General features: G+C 35.5%; 1 protein-coding gene across 2 annotated transcripts; it reads right to left on the bottom strand.

The window, feature by feature from the left end:
* Positions 1-1379: 1379 nt before the first annotated feature.
* Positions 1380-6403, bottom strand: LOC114313635 (protein trichome birefringence-like 2). 2 transcript variants are annotated; one of them, XM_028260038.2, is made up of 5 exons: positions 5289-6403; positions 3810-4062; positions 3528-3718; positions 2920-3078; positions 1380-1950 (listed from the first exon to the last, which is right to left on the bottom strand). In XM_028260038.2, exons 1-5 carry the CDS (start codon positions 6170-6172, stop codon positions 1608-1610), a joined length of 1830 nt encoding a protein of 609 aa, XP_028115839.2. In that variant the 5' UTR covers positions 6173-6403; the 3' UTR covers positions 1380-1607. The 2 variants fall into 2 exon arrangements, with proteins under 2 accessions (XP_028115839.2, XP_028115840.2); XM_028260039.2 differs by having other exon boundaries at positions 3810-4002; positions 5289-6400.
* Between the last annotated feature and the right edge of the window lie 14284 nt (positions 6404-20687).

Genomic DNA, 20687 nt, shown 5'->3' with positions numbered 1-20687 from the left:
TCTTAAATTAATCTAAGGATGTTTGCTATTATGCGTTATTTATGTTCAACCAGCCAGGCACTTGCTTTAGTGGTGATCAATTTGGAGGCTAAAAAGTTAATTAACCCATAAAGAAAAAGTAGTTATACACATAATTTTTGTACAACAAATTTATTTAAAATGATGTGATAATGACAATTATAAAATTAAATGTTATAATGATGGGTGTTTTGATAAGAAGCAAAAGGATCACAAACAACCACAACAATTTATATTAAAATTCTGTTTATATGTCGTTGTTCTATAATAATGATAATGATAAGAATGGAAGATAATTCACATTCTATTTGGATAATGAATGCTTGGTGCACTTATTAGTGGTTATATACCTGTTGGTATTTAACATCTTGATGCATGTTTTCTAAATTAAAGTTTTATAAGAAAAACAGTTATATACATTTAAAAATGTTATAATTGGGCATATGATGCACCTCTTTTTGACATTATGTACATTTAAAAATATTGCTAATAAATGCATATTTAGGGACAAAATAGTTTAGTGTCAAAGAAATTTACCTTTTGAGACCAAAATTTTGGTCTAAGAATTCGTCACTAAATGTCAAATTTTATTGTTAAAAATATAATAATGTCATTTTTGGCAACTAAAATATTTTGTCCTTAAAAGGTGATTTTATTTCTGAATTTTTGTTTCTATAATCTTAATTTATTGTGTGTCGTGCAATATTGGCAATTGTTAGGTATGTCTTGAAAAAGTTCCTTCTTGCACAAAGCGGCGACTAGGTATGTTATGCAAGTTTCACACATTTACCCACTTAGTATGGTAAGCTCGAGAGTTATTAGCAATGTCAATGCCTATTATGTTACTGCTACTGACCAAATCACCTCTGTGACAAATGGGCCTTGCCAATCGTGCAATATTTAGTTCTATACCTTTTTTGTTTCTGATTTCAGAGATGAATCGTGTAGCAAATTTCACAGCTATGAATAATTATTCTCACCCAGATACTCTTATGAGTGGATACAATAATGTAGATAGCATAGCCAAAGGTGTGTGTCTCAGTTTCATTAGTAAGTCAGTCCAATTAGAGCCCATAAACTCCAACTCCAAATTGGTGCCCAAGTCAGTACCACCTATGCTGCCCACTCTTTACTATCGGATAGCCTATCGAATGCAAAATCATAAGAGAGATGAAATAAACATGATAGGACCCATTCCAATCAATTCCTTTGATGCATGGGGCAAACCAGTTTGTGTCTTAAAATCAAATACAATTTTCTTCAACAAAGAATTGTGAAGGAGGATTTTAGTATGCGTTCACAGACAGCCGCACCACCATTGTCAATCTAGAAGTTAAAACAATTATTTATTTTTGTCATGCTTTAGTAAATTAACTCAATCTTATTCCATCCACAACAACCAAAAATGTAAAAATATACACATCAATGTCATGACTCTACAAATTCTGAATTTGTATAAGCTAGAACTCAACCAACTACCCTTGCGTTTGTGCAACCTCACATCTGACAGAAGAAAAAGACAAGGAATTTGAACATGAAAATAAAGAGCTTATTATTTTGTCACATTTGATTTTTTGTGAATTTTCAAATCATCTTCTCCAAGAACGTTTACCAGCTTGCAAGAGAGAAGCATAAAGCAACTCATTCCAAGTGTCCGGTACTCCCGGTAAACACCAATGGCTGCAATCTTGAGACTGAGCAGCAGCAATCTGTTCTTCAACTGTCTTGTATTCTTTTCTGTAAATTGAAGGGTGGCCGTCTTTTCTGTAATCGGTAAGCCTACTTATGTTGAGATATATTACAGGAGTTTTCATTTCTTGAATCACATACTCTAAAGCTCTCATCTTTGATGGGTATTTCGCTAGGTATGTTTCGTTGAAGATTGGCTCGGTTTCTTTGTGGCACTGCCCTCCTGAGTTCCACTGTCCTCCACTGCAACCACATCAAAACACTTTCAAAACGCCTCTCTTTCTATTTTTCCAAATTGTGATTCATGTTATAAAGAACAAATAGCTTTCCAAATTACAAATCCAAGGGGAAACTATAATGGAGCATCCAAGAAAAGGGACAGAGGAGGAGTGCCAAGAGAATAAAAAAATCTAGACACAGATTATATATCTGAGAGCATTTATATCATCAATGACAGATCAAAAACTCTGTTTGGGATATTCGTACTGAAATGATCTAATGAACGTTTTGCAAAAATTAATTTCCCTGTTTGGATCAGCCTTTTTATTTTCTTCTTCAATAAATTTTGAGTTGTTCTATTGGCATTTTTCAATTATATTCATTTTTCTACTTTTGTTGGGATTTTAGAGTGGAATCAATTTAATTTTTTATTCTACTAAAGTCAAAACTACAAACTAGTGTACAAACATTGTCAATGTTCTTTAAAATTAACCAGGGAACCAGCCAAAAATTCTAGATGGTGATCTCTATTGCATGGGCTCAAAAAACAGCCCAATAGTGTGTTTCTCTAAGTGGCATGGTTCTCACAATCTGACCCAGTTTTTGGATTTTTATCAGTTAGTGCTGTGGAGTCGATGTAGCTGGAATGACAATTCTCTTCAGTTTTATAAGGCAAAATTGATTTAGAATACTGCCAGGCTTTAAAATTTAAACTATGAAGGTTTGACTATTGTATTTCACATATGTTCACTTAGAATAACTTCAACGATTTTTCTTGCATTGACCAGAAATGAATGACTAGAAAAAAGGCGGTACTTGATTTGAAATATAAAAGTTGAAGGAAGTATACTCAATCAGCCTATCTTAACACAACATATTTATATATTAAATACTCCAAATTTCCATAGACAGCATGAGATTCAAGAATGACGAACAGACGAATATGCAGAGCATCTAAACGCAAAACAAGAGGCCAAAACATAAATGCTATACCTGAAATGCGTGACGGAATATCCTCTAAAGATAACCTGAGTTCTGCTTCCGTCTATATTCTTATCAACCCATCTGGCCCAAGTGGTGATTGCCCTCTTGTATGCTTCTAGGACCTTGAGTCTTGGGTATATATGGTTACCTTCCTGGTAATAATCTTCTCTGTAAAAACACCGATGCACAAAATTTAAAACAAATAGATTTAAAACTTTTGAACCAAGTGGACAGCTGTTTCTTTTCCAACTTATATTTTGTTTCCTTTCTTCTTTTTCTTTCACTTCCCTATTAGGTTATGAGATAGTGACAGATAAATGAATTCAAGTTAAGAAAACACAAGGGCTTAAAGCTTCATTTGACATTGGCTACGGTAGCTAACTTTTTTGTGTTGAGACTTTTTTAGCCTCGTTTGGTTTTTGTTTTTGGGCTTTTTTGACTTTTGTGAGAGAAAAAGTGTAATGATTATGGTTTGGATGTGACATTTTGTCTTGTTGGCTTATACAACCTATTTTGTCTTTTTGTGCTTTTTTAGTCCCAAAATATTTACCAAACGAAGACTAAGACCTATAGAGCCCTAAACAAAAGTATTCACTAAGCAAAATGACAAAAATTACCCTCTGGAGGTTTTCTCATGAGTCCACCAATGGCCCGTATTGAAGACTACAATATCAGCATCATGATACATCAAAGTTGTCTTGTCCATCAAATCCAATCGTAGCGTCTCAATAGAACCATTTCTACCATTAAAAGATGATTCTCTGACAAGAAATGGAGCGCTAACAAAATCCACAGTACAGTTATAATCCTACAAATACAGAAAAAGCAATGTATTTAGTTGGAGAACATATAAAATAGATGTTTTCACATGATTGTCAAAACAAGTTTGGGAAGCTTGCCTCGAATCTGAATGCATAGAAACCCTTCTTTTTGAAGTCTTGCCTTCCAGATATCTCGTAAACTCTCTTCTTGTTACGGATACTCTGACGGAGGATGCAAACAAGAGACTCCCACATGTTCCTATTAAGCGAATCGCCCACAAAAACCAGCTTCTTCCCTCTGAGTCTTTCCAGAAAATCAGTCGCGTTCAAACTGAGGATAACATCGTTCATCAACGGAATATTAAAAAAATCCTCATTGGGTAATTCAAACCTTCAGAAAAATCCACACAAAGGCTGGCAATTAAGTGGAAAATACTATTCATGTCAACAAAGCCATGACAAATTCCAATGCTAACAATGTCACAAGCAGAAATTGGAGGTTTATGAATCCAGTGGAAGCTAGCCACATAAGTAGTCCCAGGTTTTGTAAACTGTAGGAATTCTGTTTGAGGATGAATTTTGTTTGTGTTCTGTTTTCAGGGAATATCCTTTGTTTTTTTGTTCATCTAAGATTGTGTCTTGTAGTTGGGTATGACCCCCCACCCCACCCACCCACCCACCCACCCACCCACCCAAACTTTTGTTGAAATTTTTTTTAATACTCACCTATTTAGAGAGAGAGAGAGGGAGAGTTCATTTTTAAACAATGGTGGTGATTGAGGAAAGCTAATAGATAAAGGCAAATGCTAACAAGTTCTCCTATGCATTGTTTAATATTGAGATTAGTGTAAAAAGTGTTTTGGAAATGATGAAAAAGTTAAAAAGTGTTTTAAAATGAGTGAAAAATGTTATCAATCAAACTAATGAAGTGTGTTGGATTCTACACTTATTTTGTCTTTTTCCTGTTCCTCTAGAGCATAACCTTTATATAGAATTTTAGTTGTTACATTGACTTCCTATTTGATCTATAAATGCAATGGTGAGAAGAGTGATATGATTACCACAAATAAAAATGCTTGGGGGAGGACAAGACCTAAACTGATATGGATGAGTAAAAAAGATATGAATTTATTTAATTTAAAACCCAACCCACTTAATTGGGACACGAGTTAATTTGGTTTGGTTTGGTTTGGTTTGGTTTGGTTGACTTCCTATAGGAGGACAAGCATGGTCAGTTTTCCCTCACCAAGTTCAGCATGCAGGATATATAATTAAATTTCTATAACACCTCCACAAAGGTCCCCTATATACAATCACTTCAACTATTCTATTTAGGGCCTCTCGCTAGCATCGGGGTTAGGAATAATTAGATGTACGCAGCCTTATCACACTTGCGGAATGGTTGATTCATGGTTTGATTGAACCCATGATGTCCAAATCGCAATGAAGCAACCTTACCATTGTGCCAAGGCGAAACTCAAAATGGTTGTTAAAAGATCATCCAACCATACTATCACACTCAATTTTCAATTTATCCAAATGAAATTCAAAATTCTATATAACTAAACATACATGCATATACAACAAAGCCACCCAAAGCATTTAAACAGATCTGACCTTGGGATGTCACAACCATATGGTTGCCATTTCCATTTCAAAAACCCATCATCAGGCCTCCTATTAAGATGACAATCAAAATCCCTATCAATGTAAGGGCAAGAACCCCCAGGATAATATGGCTTTGCATCATCTCTCACCCATCTTCCATCAAACAAATCACATTTTCCTTTAAAACCACTGTGCCCTTCCATAGATTGAGAAACAGAGCCAGTGACATTGATACTATTAGTTTTCTCAGATGACATCAACTTTCCAGTACTGGAATTATCTGTAAAACCTACATTCTCTCCAATAACACTCTTCCCTGCAACCAAATCTCCATTGAAGCTTCCATTTTTTACCTTCTCAGAGAAATTCCCCACATGGGTCTTCTCCAAACTCGCATTATTTCCATTTTGTGTAATCACCGACACATCTGCTTGATGGGTTTGATCTCCAACCCTTCCTTCTCCAACACTTCGTTTCAAATCCACAGAATTCTGCAATCTTTCAGAAGAAGAAGACACATGGGTCTCCTCCAAACCTACACTTTCCCCATTGGAGCCCACAAAACTTCCATTTTCAGTAATCACAGATGAATTTGCTTCATGGGTTTTATCTACAACCCTTCCCCCTCCAACTCTCTGTTTCAAATCATCCACAGAGCTCTGCAATCCCCCAGAAGCAGAACTAGAACTTGCAGTGGATGAAAAAGAGAAAGGCCAAGAGACTTGAAACACTGGGGGGAAGAAAGGGGCATGAACAGAGACATTGAAGAGTACAAGACTGAGAACAATGAGAGAGACCACAACCCCTAAACCAAACCCAGAAACGATCTTCCTTCTTCCAGGCGATGAACAGTACGGAAACTGATCTGAAAAAGCGAGTTTCTTCAAGTCCATTGCTAATGATGATGACGACGACGAAGACAAGTGTCGAACATGACCATTCCAAAAAGACAGTTTTGGTTTTAGGCCACCGAACAGTGAAAGGTATTTGGAGATAACAAAGGAGGGTTTTTTTCTTGTGTGGGTTCGGAGAAGCCGTGGCGTTGTTGGAGACGGAGAGAGAAGTGTTTGGAAAAGGTTTCTACTACTTACAGGCAAAGATAGATCCCACGGAGGGAGTACTTCACTGTTAGAATTAGGGGGAAGACTATGGTAAAAGTGTGTATCATATATATATTTTATAATTATCTGAAAAAATAATATAATTTTATATATTTTGAATTTTAATTTTAAAAAATCATAATCAAATACAAAAAATTTATAAGCAAAATTTTATAATTATATCATAACTAAGAAAGAAAATGAATTAATTAAATATATATATATATATATGGGGTATTAGATGTGTATAATAGGATTCTCCTAAAATTAGAAAAGCAAAAAAGGAAAGAAAATGAAATGTTAAGATCTCACAAAATTTATCAAAATTTCTATTAAACATTTATATATTTGATAAAATTTTAATAAATTTTCTAAGCTCTCTGACATTACTCAAAAGAAAATGCTAATGATAGTACCATAGTGTTAAAAAAAATGTAAAAAATGCATTAGAGTAATGTAGAAATATTATGGAATATGTAAAATTTGAGTTAAAATTATATTTTTTGTAAAATTTTGTGATTTATTAACAACTCTTAGCACAGTCATTATCATAACCCTTAAAACAATTATTTTGTCACCCATTGCAAGGAATAATTCACATTATTATCTGTAAATTTAAGAGTTTGGATTCGAACTCACAACTCTAAATTATTTTTTTCTTTTTTTATTTAGAATTTTTGGTTTTAATGTATTTTTTTCAATATTAAATGTTAAAGTCGTCTAGTATAGACAAACCTAAAAGGTAAAAAATATTGACTCAATTTTTATTTATTTTTTTATAAAAAAAAAAAGCTTATTAAAAAATAATTAATAAACAAACCAAACTACAATGAAATTTTTTTTTATAGATTTGATCTTTATAGTTGTAACTTTAGTGTAGGTTCCCATATTTTTCTCTTACCCCTTGTAAACGAAAAATAAATAAATAAAATAAAATAAAAAGATTGACTCTTTTCTTTTATTTATCACACAAATAAAAGACAAGCAATGTTAAAAAAATATCAAGAAAAATAGTATGGGTCCAGATTTAATTATTTGTATGATAAAACTCACATTATTTAGGAGTTATTTGAAATGATTTAATCAAGTATACTTTTTAATTTTTTATAAAAAGATGTACAAAAAAATAAAGAGTTGATATGACCCAAATAAATACGTTTATCTATGAGATGCTAAATAAAGAATTTAAACCATATATAGTATTTATATATATATATATATATATATATATATATATTTTTTTTTTTTTCTATATCTAACAAATGATTATCTATCCTATCCTATCTTATCCCTGGTGATTAATGAATTCAAATCTTAGTCAAAAATATATATAAACTAAAAATAGGTATTTATTATTTATATACTAAAATCTATTTATTGTTTGAGGGGAAAATAATAATTAAAAAAAAAAGTACTATAAATTATCACATTATTTTTCTATATATATATTTTTTTTTTATCAAAAATATAAAAATTAGTAATTAAAATAATCAATTCTCAAATCATCGGTCTGTTTGGTAACGTTTACGTTTTGAGTTTATATTTACAAAAATTTTATAAACTGGTTTATGTTTATTTTTAGAAAAACATAAACTACAAACGCGTTTAGTAATTGACAAAATGCTTAAAAAAATTAAAAATATAAAAAAGAGTGAGAAATGGCAAGTGGCGGCGGAAGACGATGGTGGAAAGTGATGACGGTAGGTGGTGGGTAGCGGGTGGTGGCGGGTGGGTGGTGGTGGCGGCGGGTGGTGGCGGGTAGGTGGAGGGTGGTGGTGGTGGTGGTTGGTGGGTGGGTGACGGTGGCGGGTAGTGGATGGTAATGTGTGAGTGGTGGTGGTGGTGGTGGGTGGTGGTGGCGAATGGTGGGGGGGTGGGTGGTGGTGGCAGGTGGTGATGGTGGGTGAGTGGGTGACGGTGGTGGTTAGTGGATGGTAGCGAGTGAATGGTGGTAGCGGGTGGTGGGTGGTGGTGGCAGGTTGGTGGCGGATGGCAGGTGGTGGTGGGTGGTGGCGGGTAGGAGGCGGGTGGTGATGGTGGGTAGGTGGGTGACAGTGGCGGGTGGTGGGTGGTAGGGAGTGGGTGGTGGTGGTGGTGGTGGTGGTGGTGGCGGTGGCGGGTGGTCAGTGGTGGTAGCAGGTGGGTGGGTGGTGGATGGCTGGTGGTGGTGGTGGGTGGGTGGGTGACGGTGGCGGGTGATGGGTGGTAGCGGGTAGTGGGCAGTGGTGGTGGTGGTGGTGGTAATGGATGGCTGGCTAGTGATGGTAGGTGGCTGGTGGTGGATGGTGGTGGCAAGTGGGTGGTGAGTGGTGGTGGTACGTAGGTGGCGGGCGGTGGATGGTAGTGGCGGGTGGATGCCAGGTGGGTGGTAGCAAGGGGTGGGTGGTGGTGGTGGTGGCGAGTGGGTGGCAGGTGGGTGGTGGATGGTGGTGGCGACTGGTGGCTGGTGGCGGCGGGTGGTAGGTGGTGGGTGGTGAGTGGTGGTGGCAGGTGGTGGTGGCAGGTGGTGGTGGCGGATGGGTGGTGGTGGCGGAAGACGGTGGTGGAAAATAGTGGCAGGTGATGGTTAGTGTTGGGTGGTAAAAAAAAAAAAACTGAAAACTGAAAACGGAAACACATTTTTTGAGTTTACATTTTTTGGCCAAATTTATAAACTGAGACCACTGATTTACAAATCAAAAAATTTACCAAACAAGTTTTTATTTGAGTTTTTTAAATTTTTGTAAATATAAACAGAAAACTGAAACCGTAAGTGTTACCAAACGGCACCAGTGTTTATTGTAATCGAGAAAAATTTACTGCTTCTAAGACACCGCATGACGATGTCCTTCACCAATCACAATCTATCATGCCCTCTCTTATTTTCCAATCATCTATACAAAATCATACACCCCACTTCCTTCCCTAGTCATAACACCATTTGGCATCACTTGGCGGTAACCCAAAACAAACCAATAATTTCTCAAGAAAAATTATTCCATGTTCCATGTGGTAATGCTACAAATTAATTTCAATCATTCATTGGTGTGAAACCCGCCGTGGGACCCACACCAATGAATGACTGAGATTGATTTGGAAATTACGGATACTACTGTGAGCAAATCACAACAATCTCCTGTGGTGCTCCAGTGGAAGCTTTTTTTGAGTTTTTTTGATAATCTAAACTGTTAATATTGTAAGATTTATTGAATATATTATTCATATAAAAAATTAAATTAATCAAAAATCTATAACTTCATGATTAAATACTAATTATTTTAAAAATATTATAAAGATAAAGTTAACTATTTTTTTAAAAAAATTAATGTTCTCTTATTACGTAATTACAGATGTTTAATTAATTTAATATTTTATATGAATGACCTAATCAACAACAATAGTGGTACATCTCCTAAAAATAAAGCTATGCACACTTTGTAATGAAAAAAAAAACACACAAATATATAAAGCTTGTTTGGTTCAAGTTTTCATAAAATAGTTTTCAGAAAGTTTTACTTTTTTTATTTTTTGTATTTTAATGTTTTCAATGAATTTTTTAATTTTTAAGCAATTTTTTTTTTTGACACACCTAGCATAACCACACTTAAAAAGTATAATATTTGTGAAATCTTTTTTAAAAAAAATGCACTAAATATCAAAAATATAAAAAAAAAACAAAAAATTTAGTACATTTTCATATTTTTGTGTATTTATTAATTTTTTAAAATATTTTTTCACAAATATTTTACTATTTAGATATATCTAAGTAAAGTGCATCTAAAAAAATAAAAAATTACTTAAAATTTAAAAAATATTCACTAAAACAAAAAAATACGAAAAATAAAAAACTCAATTTTTAAAAAATTAAATTTAAAAAAATGAAACCAAACACAGTATAATTACTGAGAAACCCACACAGCAAATCTTATAATATAAAAGATTTAAATTAACAGCATCTCTAATTCCATTGATTTGTGGCATCCCCACGTAAATACTTTGGACATTGAGTGTTATTTTGAAAAATTGGTAAAAAAATTAACTCTTTAATTTTTTTTTTTATAATTTTATAATTTTTTTATATAAAAAAAATTGGAAGATAATATAATTTTAAAAAATTAAAAAATTAATTTTTTACTATGTTGCCCAAACCCTGAATAATTGCTCGTAATCGGGGGCCGCTCATCATTAGATTGAACGTGTCGTATATGTACGGGAGTACGTTGAGGGGCAGTTTTGTCACGTTGCGGAAAACGGGGTTCTACATAAGGGTTGCTCTAATTATAGCCTCAGGCTCAATTTGAGATGTTGGTTATAAGTAGCGTTTTAAAACGCAAAAAGTGATGAGCAATGGTATAGGGTTACAAAAATAGTGGTTCAAATGGTTCAAAACTGTTAAAACGACGTCGTTTTAGAATTAAAACCTGTCAAAACGACGTCGTTTTGGCAATTTTGAGCCATTTGAGCCACTGTTTTTGTGGCCCTCAAACATTTTTCAAAAGTGATTTTGTTTGGGTTATAAATTGATTTGGGATGTTGGTTATAAGTCAAAAGAAAAATTACGAAATTACTCTCCATAGATGGAAAATGAAAGGGTAAAAATGTGTAATTTTTCAATTGGTTAGGGATACTTTGGTCATTTCATTATGATTTGACATTATAAACAAATATTAATGAAAAAAGTCAAAAGTCACTTTTTACCAACTTTTCAAATTATTTGTCTAAAAAATCAAAAATTTGATTAAAAGTCAAAAAATCACTTTTTACTATCTTCCCAAAATAAGCCTAAGTCTGTCTGGCCGACCCCACATTAGAAATTTTGTTTATTTAATGTTGCACCTCTATATTTGTTCAAATTTTAATTGAAAGATAATTAAAAATCTTAAATTTATTTATTGAGTTATATATTATTTTATAAAAAATATTCAATAATTAAATTTGATCATAAATTATATTTTTTAAATAAATTTATTAATATCATTATAAATTTAAAAAATTTGTTTGTAAATTTTTAAAAAATTAAATAAATTTAATTATATGTAAATTTTAATAAAATTAATAAATATAAAATTTAGATTCTTACAAAAATATATATTTTTTAATTTGTTATATTTTATTTATTTATTTACTAGCGAGTTAGACTAAGGTCTTCTTTAAAAAATGAGTTAAAAAGGGATGGGCAACGGTTTATCCAAACCGCCCAACCCGCTCAACCCGCATATAAATGGACGGTTTCACAAACATAATGCGGGTGGATACGATTTGCAATATGACGAATTTGCAGGTTGCAGGCGGGTCGCGAGTTAAACCCGCAACCCGTAAAAATCGCCCGCACTTTAATTATTATTATTATTATTATTATTATTATTATTATTATTTATATACTAACTTTGTAACTTTAATAGGAGCATCATTTTGTTCTCTATGACACTAGGATCCTTATTTTTAAGTGTTTCTCAACTTTCTTAATGTCGTAGAATTATCAAGCTCTAAACTTGGTTTCATATATGATTTTCATTGATGACTCATCTACTTTTTCCTAATAAAATTTTCCTTCTGGTTGTCGATGAAGCTTCTAGTTTGATTATTGATTACTGAACTGGCAATTCTAATTGAGTACAACCTTTAATGCATTGATATATATTTTTTTCATGGCAAAAATGCTAGTGCAGGGTAGGGCTGAGTAAGGAACCCATGAAATTCGTAATCCGATCCAGTCTAGTCCAATCCGATAGGTTTGGATTTGTTTTTTGAATCCGCGGTTCGATTCCGGATTGAAGAATTAAAAATCTGTAGTCCACGGATTGGTTTCGGATTGAACCCCACGGTTCCGGATTGAAACCGATCCGGACCGTATACAAATAGTCTATATTTTTATTATACATCATCCCCCATAATATCTTTTCTTATTCTATATAAAATATAAACTCAAACCTAAAACCGTATAATATCTTCTTTTATTACTTTTGTTTGTTAGTTTTTAGTTTTAATTTGTAATGGTCTAAATATGGTGAAACCAGTTTTTTTATAATTGTTTAAATTCTAAAATAGTATGTCGCTATTATAGAAAAACATATTGCTATTGTGGAACTAATATAGCGCTATGTTTATATTTTTATGAAATTAAAGTGTTATATATATATATATATTTGTTATTTAATTATGTGAATCTGCGGTCTTAAGCCGATCAAATCCGTATTTAGATGGATTAGTTCGGATTGGTTCAATGATTTAAACGGATTGGATTGGTTCCAATTTTTTAGGAACCGTAGATAACGGATTGGTCCTGGTTTTACCCCAATCCAATCCAATCCGGACCATGCTCACCCCTAGTGTAGGGTCTCTTTGTTTTGGGTACTTTCATTTAATGGATTGATATTCAATTTTTATTTGTAAACTCATCAGAAAATTGTTATCAAATGATCACAAATATACAAAATGAATCTAATGTCTAAATTCGATTAAGTTTTAAAGAAAAAAGTGTAAACCGCAAACTGCCTGCAACCGTCCTCACAAACCGCAAACCGCACTGCGGGCGGTTGCGGATTGACTTTTTCTCAAATCACATAGATGCGGGCGGGTCAAAACCGAACCGCAAACCGCACAAAATCGATTTGCTAATACCCCTAGTTAAAAGTCATTTCATAATTTTTAATTTATTTTTAATCATATTATTTTTTATATTTTTACATATTTTTTATACAATGTAAGTTTCATACTTATGTAAAATGGGTACACGTGGAGGCTCTCTTTACCGTTAAAAATTATATGATGATTTCAGATGCCCGGGATGCGTGCGGCATATGAAGGCTGTGATGCTTGTTCCGAATTATGCTTAAAACCCTCAATTATTTATTAAATTTTTTATCAAAATTTTATATAAATGTGAGATTTATATAAATATATATATATATATTTTTTTGTGTAAACCTTATATTTATATAAAAAATTTAATAAATTATTTAAGATTATAATGTTTTTCGCTTGTTCCTCGTGCTGCGACTTGCCAGCACCTACAAATAATGCCTTTCTGCCTTTGACACGTGTCAACATGTCTCATCAGACCTGTAGCTTCACACCTGATCGTGGTTTGATGCACAAGATACACTTTTCGCCTCCGTTTCTTTTCGGAAGTAGAATACTGAGGGTAGGGATGGCAATTTGAACCCGGCCCGACGGGGACCCGACCCCCGACCCCGATTAGAATGGTTTTTCCCCGAAAAATACCCCCGTGGGGACGGGGATGGTATTCAAAATTAAATCCCCGATTAATTTCGGGCCGGGGACGGTGATAAATTTCCCTTCCCCGGCCCCGGCCCAGCCCCGCCCCGCAACTTCCCCGAAATTTCCCCGTATGTGCATATGTCTATATTATATTATATCTATGTATATAATATTATTATATGTGTGTTTGGTGGCTGTTTAGGATATATAATATTATATTATATTTATAATATCACATATATGTTATATTATATTATAGTCTGATGCCCTCTCTCACTCTCTCAATTCATTTTATGTCATCTCTGAGTCTCAACCTCAGCCCTTTCTCTCTCTCTACACAGGTGGTCACTGGTCTCACGAGGCTCAACCTCAGCCTCTCTCCCTCTCTCTCTACGCAGGTGGTCTCACGGCATCGGCGACGAGCGAGCTCCTCTCATCACCGCCGATCGTCGCTGTCCTTCCCCCATAGCCGTTGTCCCTCCTCTCCATCACCGCCATCTCTCCATCGTCGCCGATTACAGTCGTCTCTCTCTCTGAATGTGTTAATTTTTTTTTTTTTTTTGAGCTCAGATCTGTTTCGATCTGTGGTATATATGTTAAATCTAGTGTTGAATATGTATTTGGGCTTAGATCTGTTGAATATAGCGATATATATGTTGATATATATGTTGAATATAGCTTAGATCTCTCCCTGATTCTTGTTGTTGTCGATATATATGTTGATATATGATGAAAAATCTGTTATTGAATGTGTTGTTTTTTTTTTTTTTTTTTTTTTTGATCGGTGAATTTTCGGGGTCGGGGAAACCCGATCCCCGTTAGGGGACGGGGGTGGGGGCGATAAGAGACTCCCCGTCGGGGATCGGGGCCGGGGCCGGGGAAATTCGTACCTTCGGGGATCGGGGACGGGGAGTGTGATCCCCGGCCCCGCCCCGCCCCGTTGCCATTCCTAACTGAGGGTAACAGTCAGAAAATTAAGTAAGATTATATTTATTTTGATAATAGTTATTAGTGTAGGAATTGTTAAATTATTTTTATATAAAGTAAATAAAAAAATATAAAAAATTAAACATTAATATTCTAAAAAAAATTTCAATATATAAAAAATAAATAAAATTCTAGGCTCTGTTTGGTTGTGATTTGTAATCAATTTTCTACACGTGTATTTGAGTATGATGTTTGGTTATGGTTTTGAAATCAATTTTTCACTCTCTGCAGAGAACTCTGATGCACAGGCCGCATTTTTGTCAAAATTTTGCCTGAGGAAGTCCACCCGGAAGACCACCCGGATGTCCTTGGGGACGTCCACCCGGATGTCCTCTGAATTCCAGATTTTTTTTTTTTTTTTTTTTTTGGCAATTGATTTACATACTCGGGAAAAATATTTTCTGAATTTTTTAAAATTTTTTATGTGTTTTAAAATAATTTTGAGTTGTATGTTTAGTTATGAGTTGTAAATTTTTGTATCACATATCAAATGTCACATCAACAATTCCCCACTCAAATCAAACATTTTTTCCAAAACTATTTTCAAAACTCTTTACCAAATAAATTTTCTACACTCAAATCATAATTCTACAACACACAAACTCAAAATAAAACTCATACTCTCAAATCACATTTACAAAATACAGCCAAACACAGGCCTAATCTCCTCACTATTTTTCAAATATCACCTCTACCTCTTCCATCTCAATCCTCCTTCCAACCTCTATCTATATCCTCTCCTCCATCATAATCTCTTCCCAAACTCTACAAAAAAAAACAACACTGTGTGTTTGGTAACGTTTACGTTTTCAGTTTATATTTACAAAAATTTTATAAATTGGTTTTTGTTTATTTTTGAAAAAACATAAACTACAAACGCATTTAGTAGTTGACAAAATATTTAAAAGAATTAAAAATATAAAAAAAAAAAGTGAGAAATGGCAATAGTGGCAAGTGGCAGCGGAAGACGGTGGTGGAAAGTGGTGACGGTGGCTGGTGGTGGGTAGGTGGGTGACGGTGGCGGGTGGCGGGTGGTGGGTGGTAGCGAGTGGGTGGTGGTGGTGGTGGTGGCGGGTGGTGGGTGGTGGTGGTGGCAGGTGGTGGCGGGTGGTGGTAGGTGGTAGCGGGTAGGTGACGGGTGGTGGTGGTGCATGGGTGGGTGGGTGACGGTGGCGGGTGGTCGGTGATAGCGAGTGAGTGGTGGTGGCGGCGGGTGGTAGGTGGCGGTAGTAGGTGGGTGGCGGGTGGTGGTGGGTCGTGACGGGTGGGTGATGGGTGACAGTGGTGGGTGGTAGCGAGTGAGTGGTGGTGGTAGTGGTGGCAGCGGGTGGTGGATGGCGGTGGCAGGTGGGTAGCGGATGGCGGGTGGTAGCGGCAGCGGTGGTGGTGGGTGGGTGGGTGGATGACGATGGCGAGTGGTAGGTAGTAGCGTGTGGGTGGTGGTGGTGGTAGGTAGTGGTGGCAGTTGGGTGGTAGGTGGGGGGTGGGTGGTTGGTGATGGTGGTGGTGGGTGGTTGGTGGTGGCAGGTGGTGGAGATGGTGGTGGCGGCGGCGAGGGGTGGGTGGTGGCGGCGGGTAGGTGGTAGGTAGGTGGTGGGTGGTGGTGGCAGGCGGGTGGTGAGTGGTGGTGACAAGTGGTGGTGGTGGGAGTGGGTGGTGGTGACGGAAGACGGTAGTGGAAAATGGTGGCGGGTGGTAGTTAGTGTTGGATGGTAAAAAAAAAAAACTGAAAACTCAAAATGAAAACAAATTTTCTGTATTTTCATTTTTTTGCCAAATTTATAAACTAAGACCACTGATTTATAAATCAAAAATTTTACCAAAGTTTTTATTTGAGTTTTTAAAATTTTTGTAAATATAAATAGAAAACTAAAAACGTAAGGTGCCGTTTGGTAACACTTACGTTTTCAGTTTTCTATTTATATTTACAAAAATTTTAAAAACTCAAATAAAAACTTGTTTGATAACATTTTTGATTTATAAATCAGTGGTCTCACTTTATAAATTTGGCCAAAAAATGAAAACACAAAAAATGTGTTTCCATTTTGAGTTTTTAGTTTTTTTTTTATCACCCAACATTAGCCACCACCCGCCACCATTTTCCACCACTGTCTTCCGCCACCACCACCCACCCTCCACCACCACCTGCCATCACCACTCACCACCCACCTGCCACCACCAGCCACCAGCCACCTGCCGCCCACTTGCCACTACCACCCACCCCTCGCCGCCGCCACCACCACCACCACCACCACTACCCACCTGTCATCCATCCACCCACCACCTGCCATTACCATTCACTGCCCGCCACCACCACCCGCCACTTACTTGTCACCACCACTCACCACCCATTTGCCACCACCATTCACCACCTGCCACCACCAGCCACCCACTACCACCAGCCACCTGCCACTCACCCGCCACCACCACCCACCACCAGCACCACCACCCACCACCACCACCACCAGCACCATCACCCACCACCCCCTGCCACCCACCTGCCACCACCACCCATCACTCACCACCACCACCACCACCCACTCGCTACCACTTACCACCCGCCACCGTCACCTACCCATCCACCACCACCACCACCTCCACCCGCCACCCACCTGCCACCACCACCCACCACCACCATCACTACTTACTCGCTACCACCTACCACCCGCCATCCGCCACCCACTTGCTACCACCACCCACCACCCGCCACCACCACCACCACCACCACCGCCACCACCACCCATCACCCGCTACCGTCACCCACCCACCCACTACCACCCACTACCACCTGCCATCACCCACTACCACTCGCCATCCGCCACCCACCCGCCACCACCACCACCACCACCCACCACCGTCACCCACCCACCCACCACCACCACCACCCGCCACTTACCCGCCATCCACCACCACCCGCCATCGGCCACTCACCACCCACCACTCGCCACCTGCCACCCACCACCACCTGCTATCCGCCACCCACCTGCCACCACCAGCCACCACCAGCCACCACCACCTCCCACTCACTACCACCCACCACCTGCCACCGTCACCCACCCACCCACCACCACCACCCACTCGCCACCACCCATCACCACCAGCTACCCACCACCCACCGTCACCACTTCCCACCACCGTCTTCCGCCGCTACTTGCCACCACTTGCCATTTCTCACTTTTTTTTATATTTTTAAATTTTTTTTAAACATTTTGTCAATTACCAAACGCGTTTGTAGTTTATGTTTTTCTAAAAATAAACAAAAAATAAACAAAAACCAGTTTATAAAATTTTTGTAAATATAAACTGAAAACGTAAACGTTACCAAACACAGTGAACGTAAGTGTTACTAAACGGCACCTAAAATAACTCCACCTCCATCATAATCTCCTCCCATCCATTATACCCCAAAACAAATGGGCCTTCATGTGAACTCAAGTTTGTTTGTTTGTTTGTTGTTGTTGTTGTTTTTTTTTTTTTTTTTTTTCTTGGAGAAATTGGACTAACAATCATCTGATTTATTTAAAAAGTATTTGGTTAGAAATATAAGTGCGAAATTATTATTTTATTTATTTATTTTTGTCCAGTAATTCCTTATTGATAGACTAACAAAGTCTAGATGGCTTGGCATTAACAATTGAGTGAATAGATCAATAGTTGAAAGATCATTATATCTCTTGGATATAAAAAGTGTATTATTGAAATTTTATATAATTTTTTTTTTCAAAAATTGCATTGGTTAGTTTATTAAATAAAATGGATTAAAATATTTTTAATATTATTTTTGTTTCAAATAATTTATTTGTGAAAGAAATATTTAAAAAATTAATAACTACGAGAAAATATATATTTTTTTGGCCTTTTTTTTTTTTTTTTGGAGTTGCCATATCATTAAAGCTCTGATTAGAGCTCATAATCGATATTATTTTTATATTTAATGAATTTTCCAATGATTTTTAATCAAAATTTATATTTTTTAAGTGTCTCTAAATTAAGTGGATTTAAAAAGTATAAAAAAATTATAATATTTAAAAAATACTAAAAATAAAATATATATATTAATTTTTTGTTAATACTATATATAGTATTACTAATCCTGTGACATACATACAATTATTTTTTATCATATATCTCCAACATAATACCATTACACTAATAATTTTCTTACTCAATCTTACTGTAAATTTAGAGTTCATTTGGGAAGTGAGTAGGCTTTTTGGCTATTTTAACTTGGGGCAAAAAAGTCTCGTTTGGAATAGATTTTTTGATGTTTTTGACTTTTTATTAGAAAAAGAATGTAATGATTATAGGTTGGATGTGATGTTTTATCTTATTAGGCTAAAAAGCCTATTTTATTTTTTTATGACTAAAATAATCCCAAACCTAACACAACTCAAGTTACCAAACGTAGGCTTAGTCCCCTCCATCCTATGGAACAAAACAAATGTAGCCATTGCCCTCAAAATTTCATTGGTAAACAAAATTGAGTAGTATTTATATTAAAATAAAAAATTTTAAATTTTATTATTGAGAGGCTAGTATGAGTGTTTATGAACTATCGTTTAATATTAAGATTTGAGTTTAAAACGTTTAAAAATAAAAATTTTTAATTTAGTGAAAAATATTTTATTTTAATAAAAAGTGACTCAACTGCAATTATTAACAATTTATTATTATTATTATTATTATTATTATTATTATTATTATTATTATTATTATTATTACATGACATATAAAATTATTTAAAAAAAAAATACAAAAAAAAATAAAATTAATTAGTGAGCCCCACATCTATATGAATATGAGTCTCATATTTCATTTTGAGTAATTGATAACTTAATATATAATTCATTATATATCCATAAAATTTTTATTAAAATTTGATAAAAATTACAACTTGTATAACACATCATCTACTCAACTTAAAAGAACTAGTAATTACAAATGTGAAAGGTAAAAATCTTCTTCACAGAGAAAACGAAATGAAATACCTCTCCTTCACTCTGCAAAGAGAAACCAATTCGCCAGTAATTATTCCCGACCAAAGATAGTCGGGAGGACCCTCTAACAATCAAATCAAAAATCTGATCAACCATGTAGTATTTTGTTAATGAGAGAGTTTTAGTTACCTTTCCTCTTCTGCCTACTTTGCTCTTTTTTATTTCTCATTTTATAGTATTATTATCTTGGGTCTCGACTGCCGGATTAATATTTTGATCTAAAGGCTCTGCTTGTCCTTGGATGTTGGTTGGGCAAGTGGTCAAGTTGTCTTAATCCTTTGTCGTTAGATCATCTTGCTGTGGGCGGCTTAGGTTATGTCGGATGTTAGTGGCTAACTTGCCAAACGCTTCGTCTGTCCAATTAAGATCATCGGATGGTTGTGTCGTTTGGGTAGGTTGGGCCTACGTCCTTATCTCTAACAATTATTGTCCTCCCCATTGATTATGAATAGATTTAAGGGCTTTCCTACATTCTATAGATCTTTTTCTAGAAGGTAATTTTACTGAAGCTTTGGTCACGTGATATTGTCTTCTTATTTGATGAGCCTTTTGGTTATCTAGGCTTTTCTCATTGGGCCATTATGCTTAACTAGATTTGGGTTTGGGCCAATATTTTATCCCTCCACGATAAATATTTTATTTTTTTCTTCAGAATTAAAAATATGCAACCAACTGACTAATTATAAAACCAAGTCTTTTGTCTCTTTATTCATCATTCAATTCTTGATTTTCTCATGCATTAAATTATATCTAAAAAAGAAAAAATTAAGACGAACATAATCTTTTTAGATAATTTATACATAGGACTTAGCTTGTTTTTTAAAGATAAACTCCATTTTGCTTCCCCTAATTATTGTCATGTTTCATTTAACCCCTTCATGTACAAAAATATATATATATATATACATATATTTTCCAATTCAGACTTGTATCATGAAAATACAATTTTAAACTACACTTTACCCCTGAAATTATTACTCAGTTTCACTCTAGCCCCTCAGCTTACGTTTTGCAACCTTGAACTATTAGGATCCAAATTGAAAATAAAAAAATAATAATAACTAAAAAGTAAATGGTGTGTTTGGTTTCAGTTTTCTAAATTCAGTTTTTTTAAAATTGAGTTT

This window comes from Camellia sinensis, chromosome 5 (genome assembly GCF_055761805.1).
Source record: "Camellia sinensis isolate YWXY chromosome 5, ASM5576180v1, whole genome shotgun sequence".
In the NCBI taxonomy this organism is placed as follows: Eukaryota; Viridiplantae; Streptophyta; class Magnoliopsida; order Ericales; family Theaceae; genus Camellia; species Camellia sinensis.
This window is presented reverse-complemented; position numbering and strand designations above follow the sequence as displayed.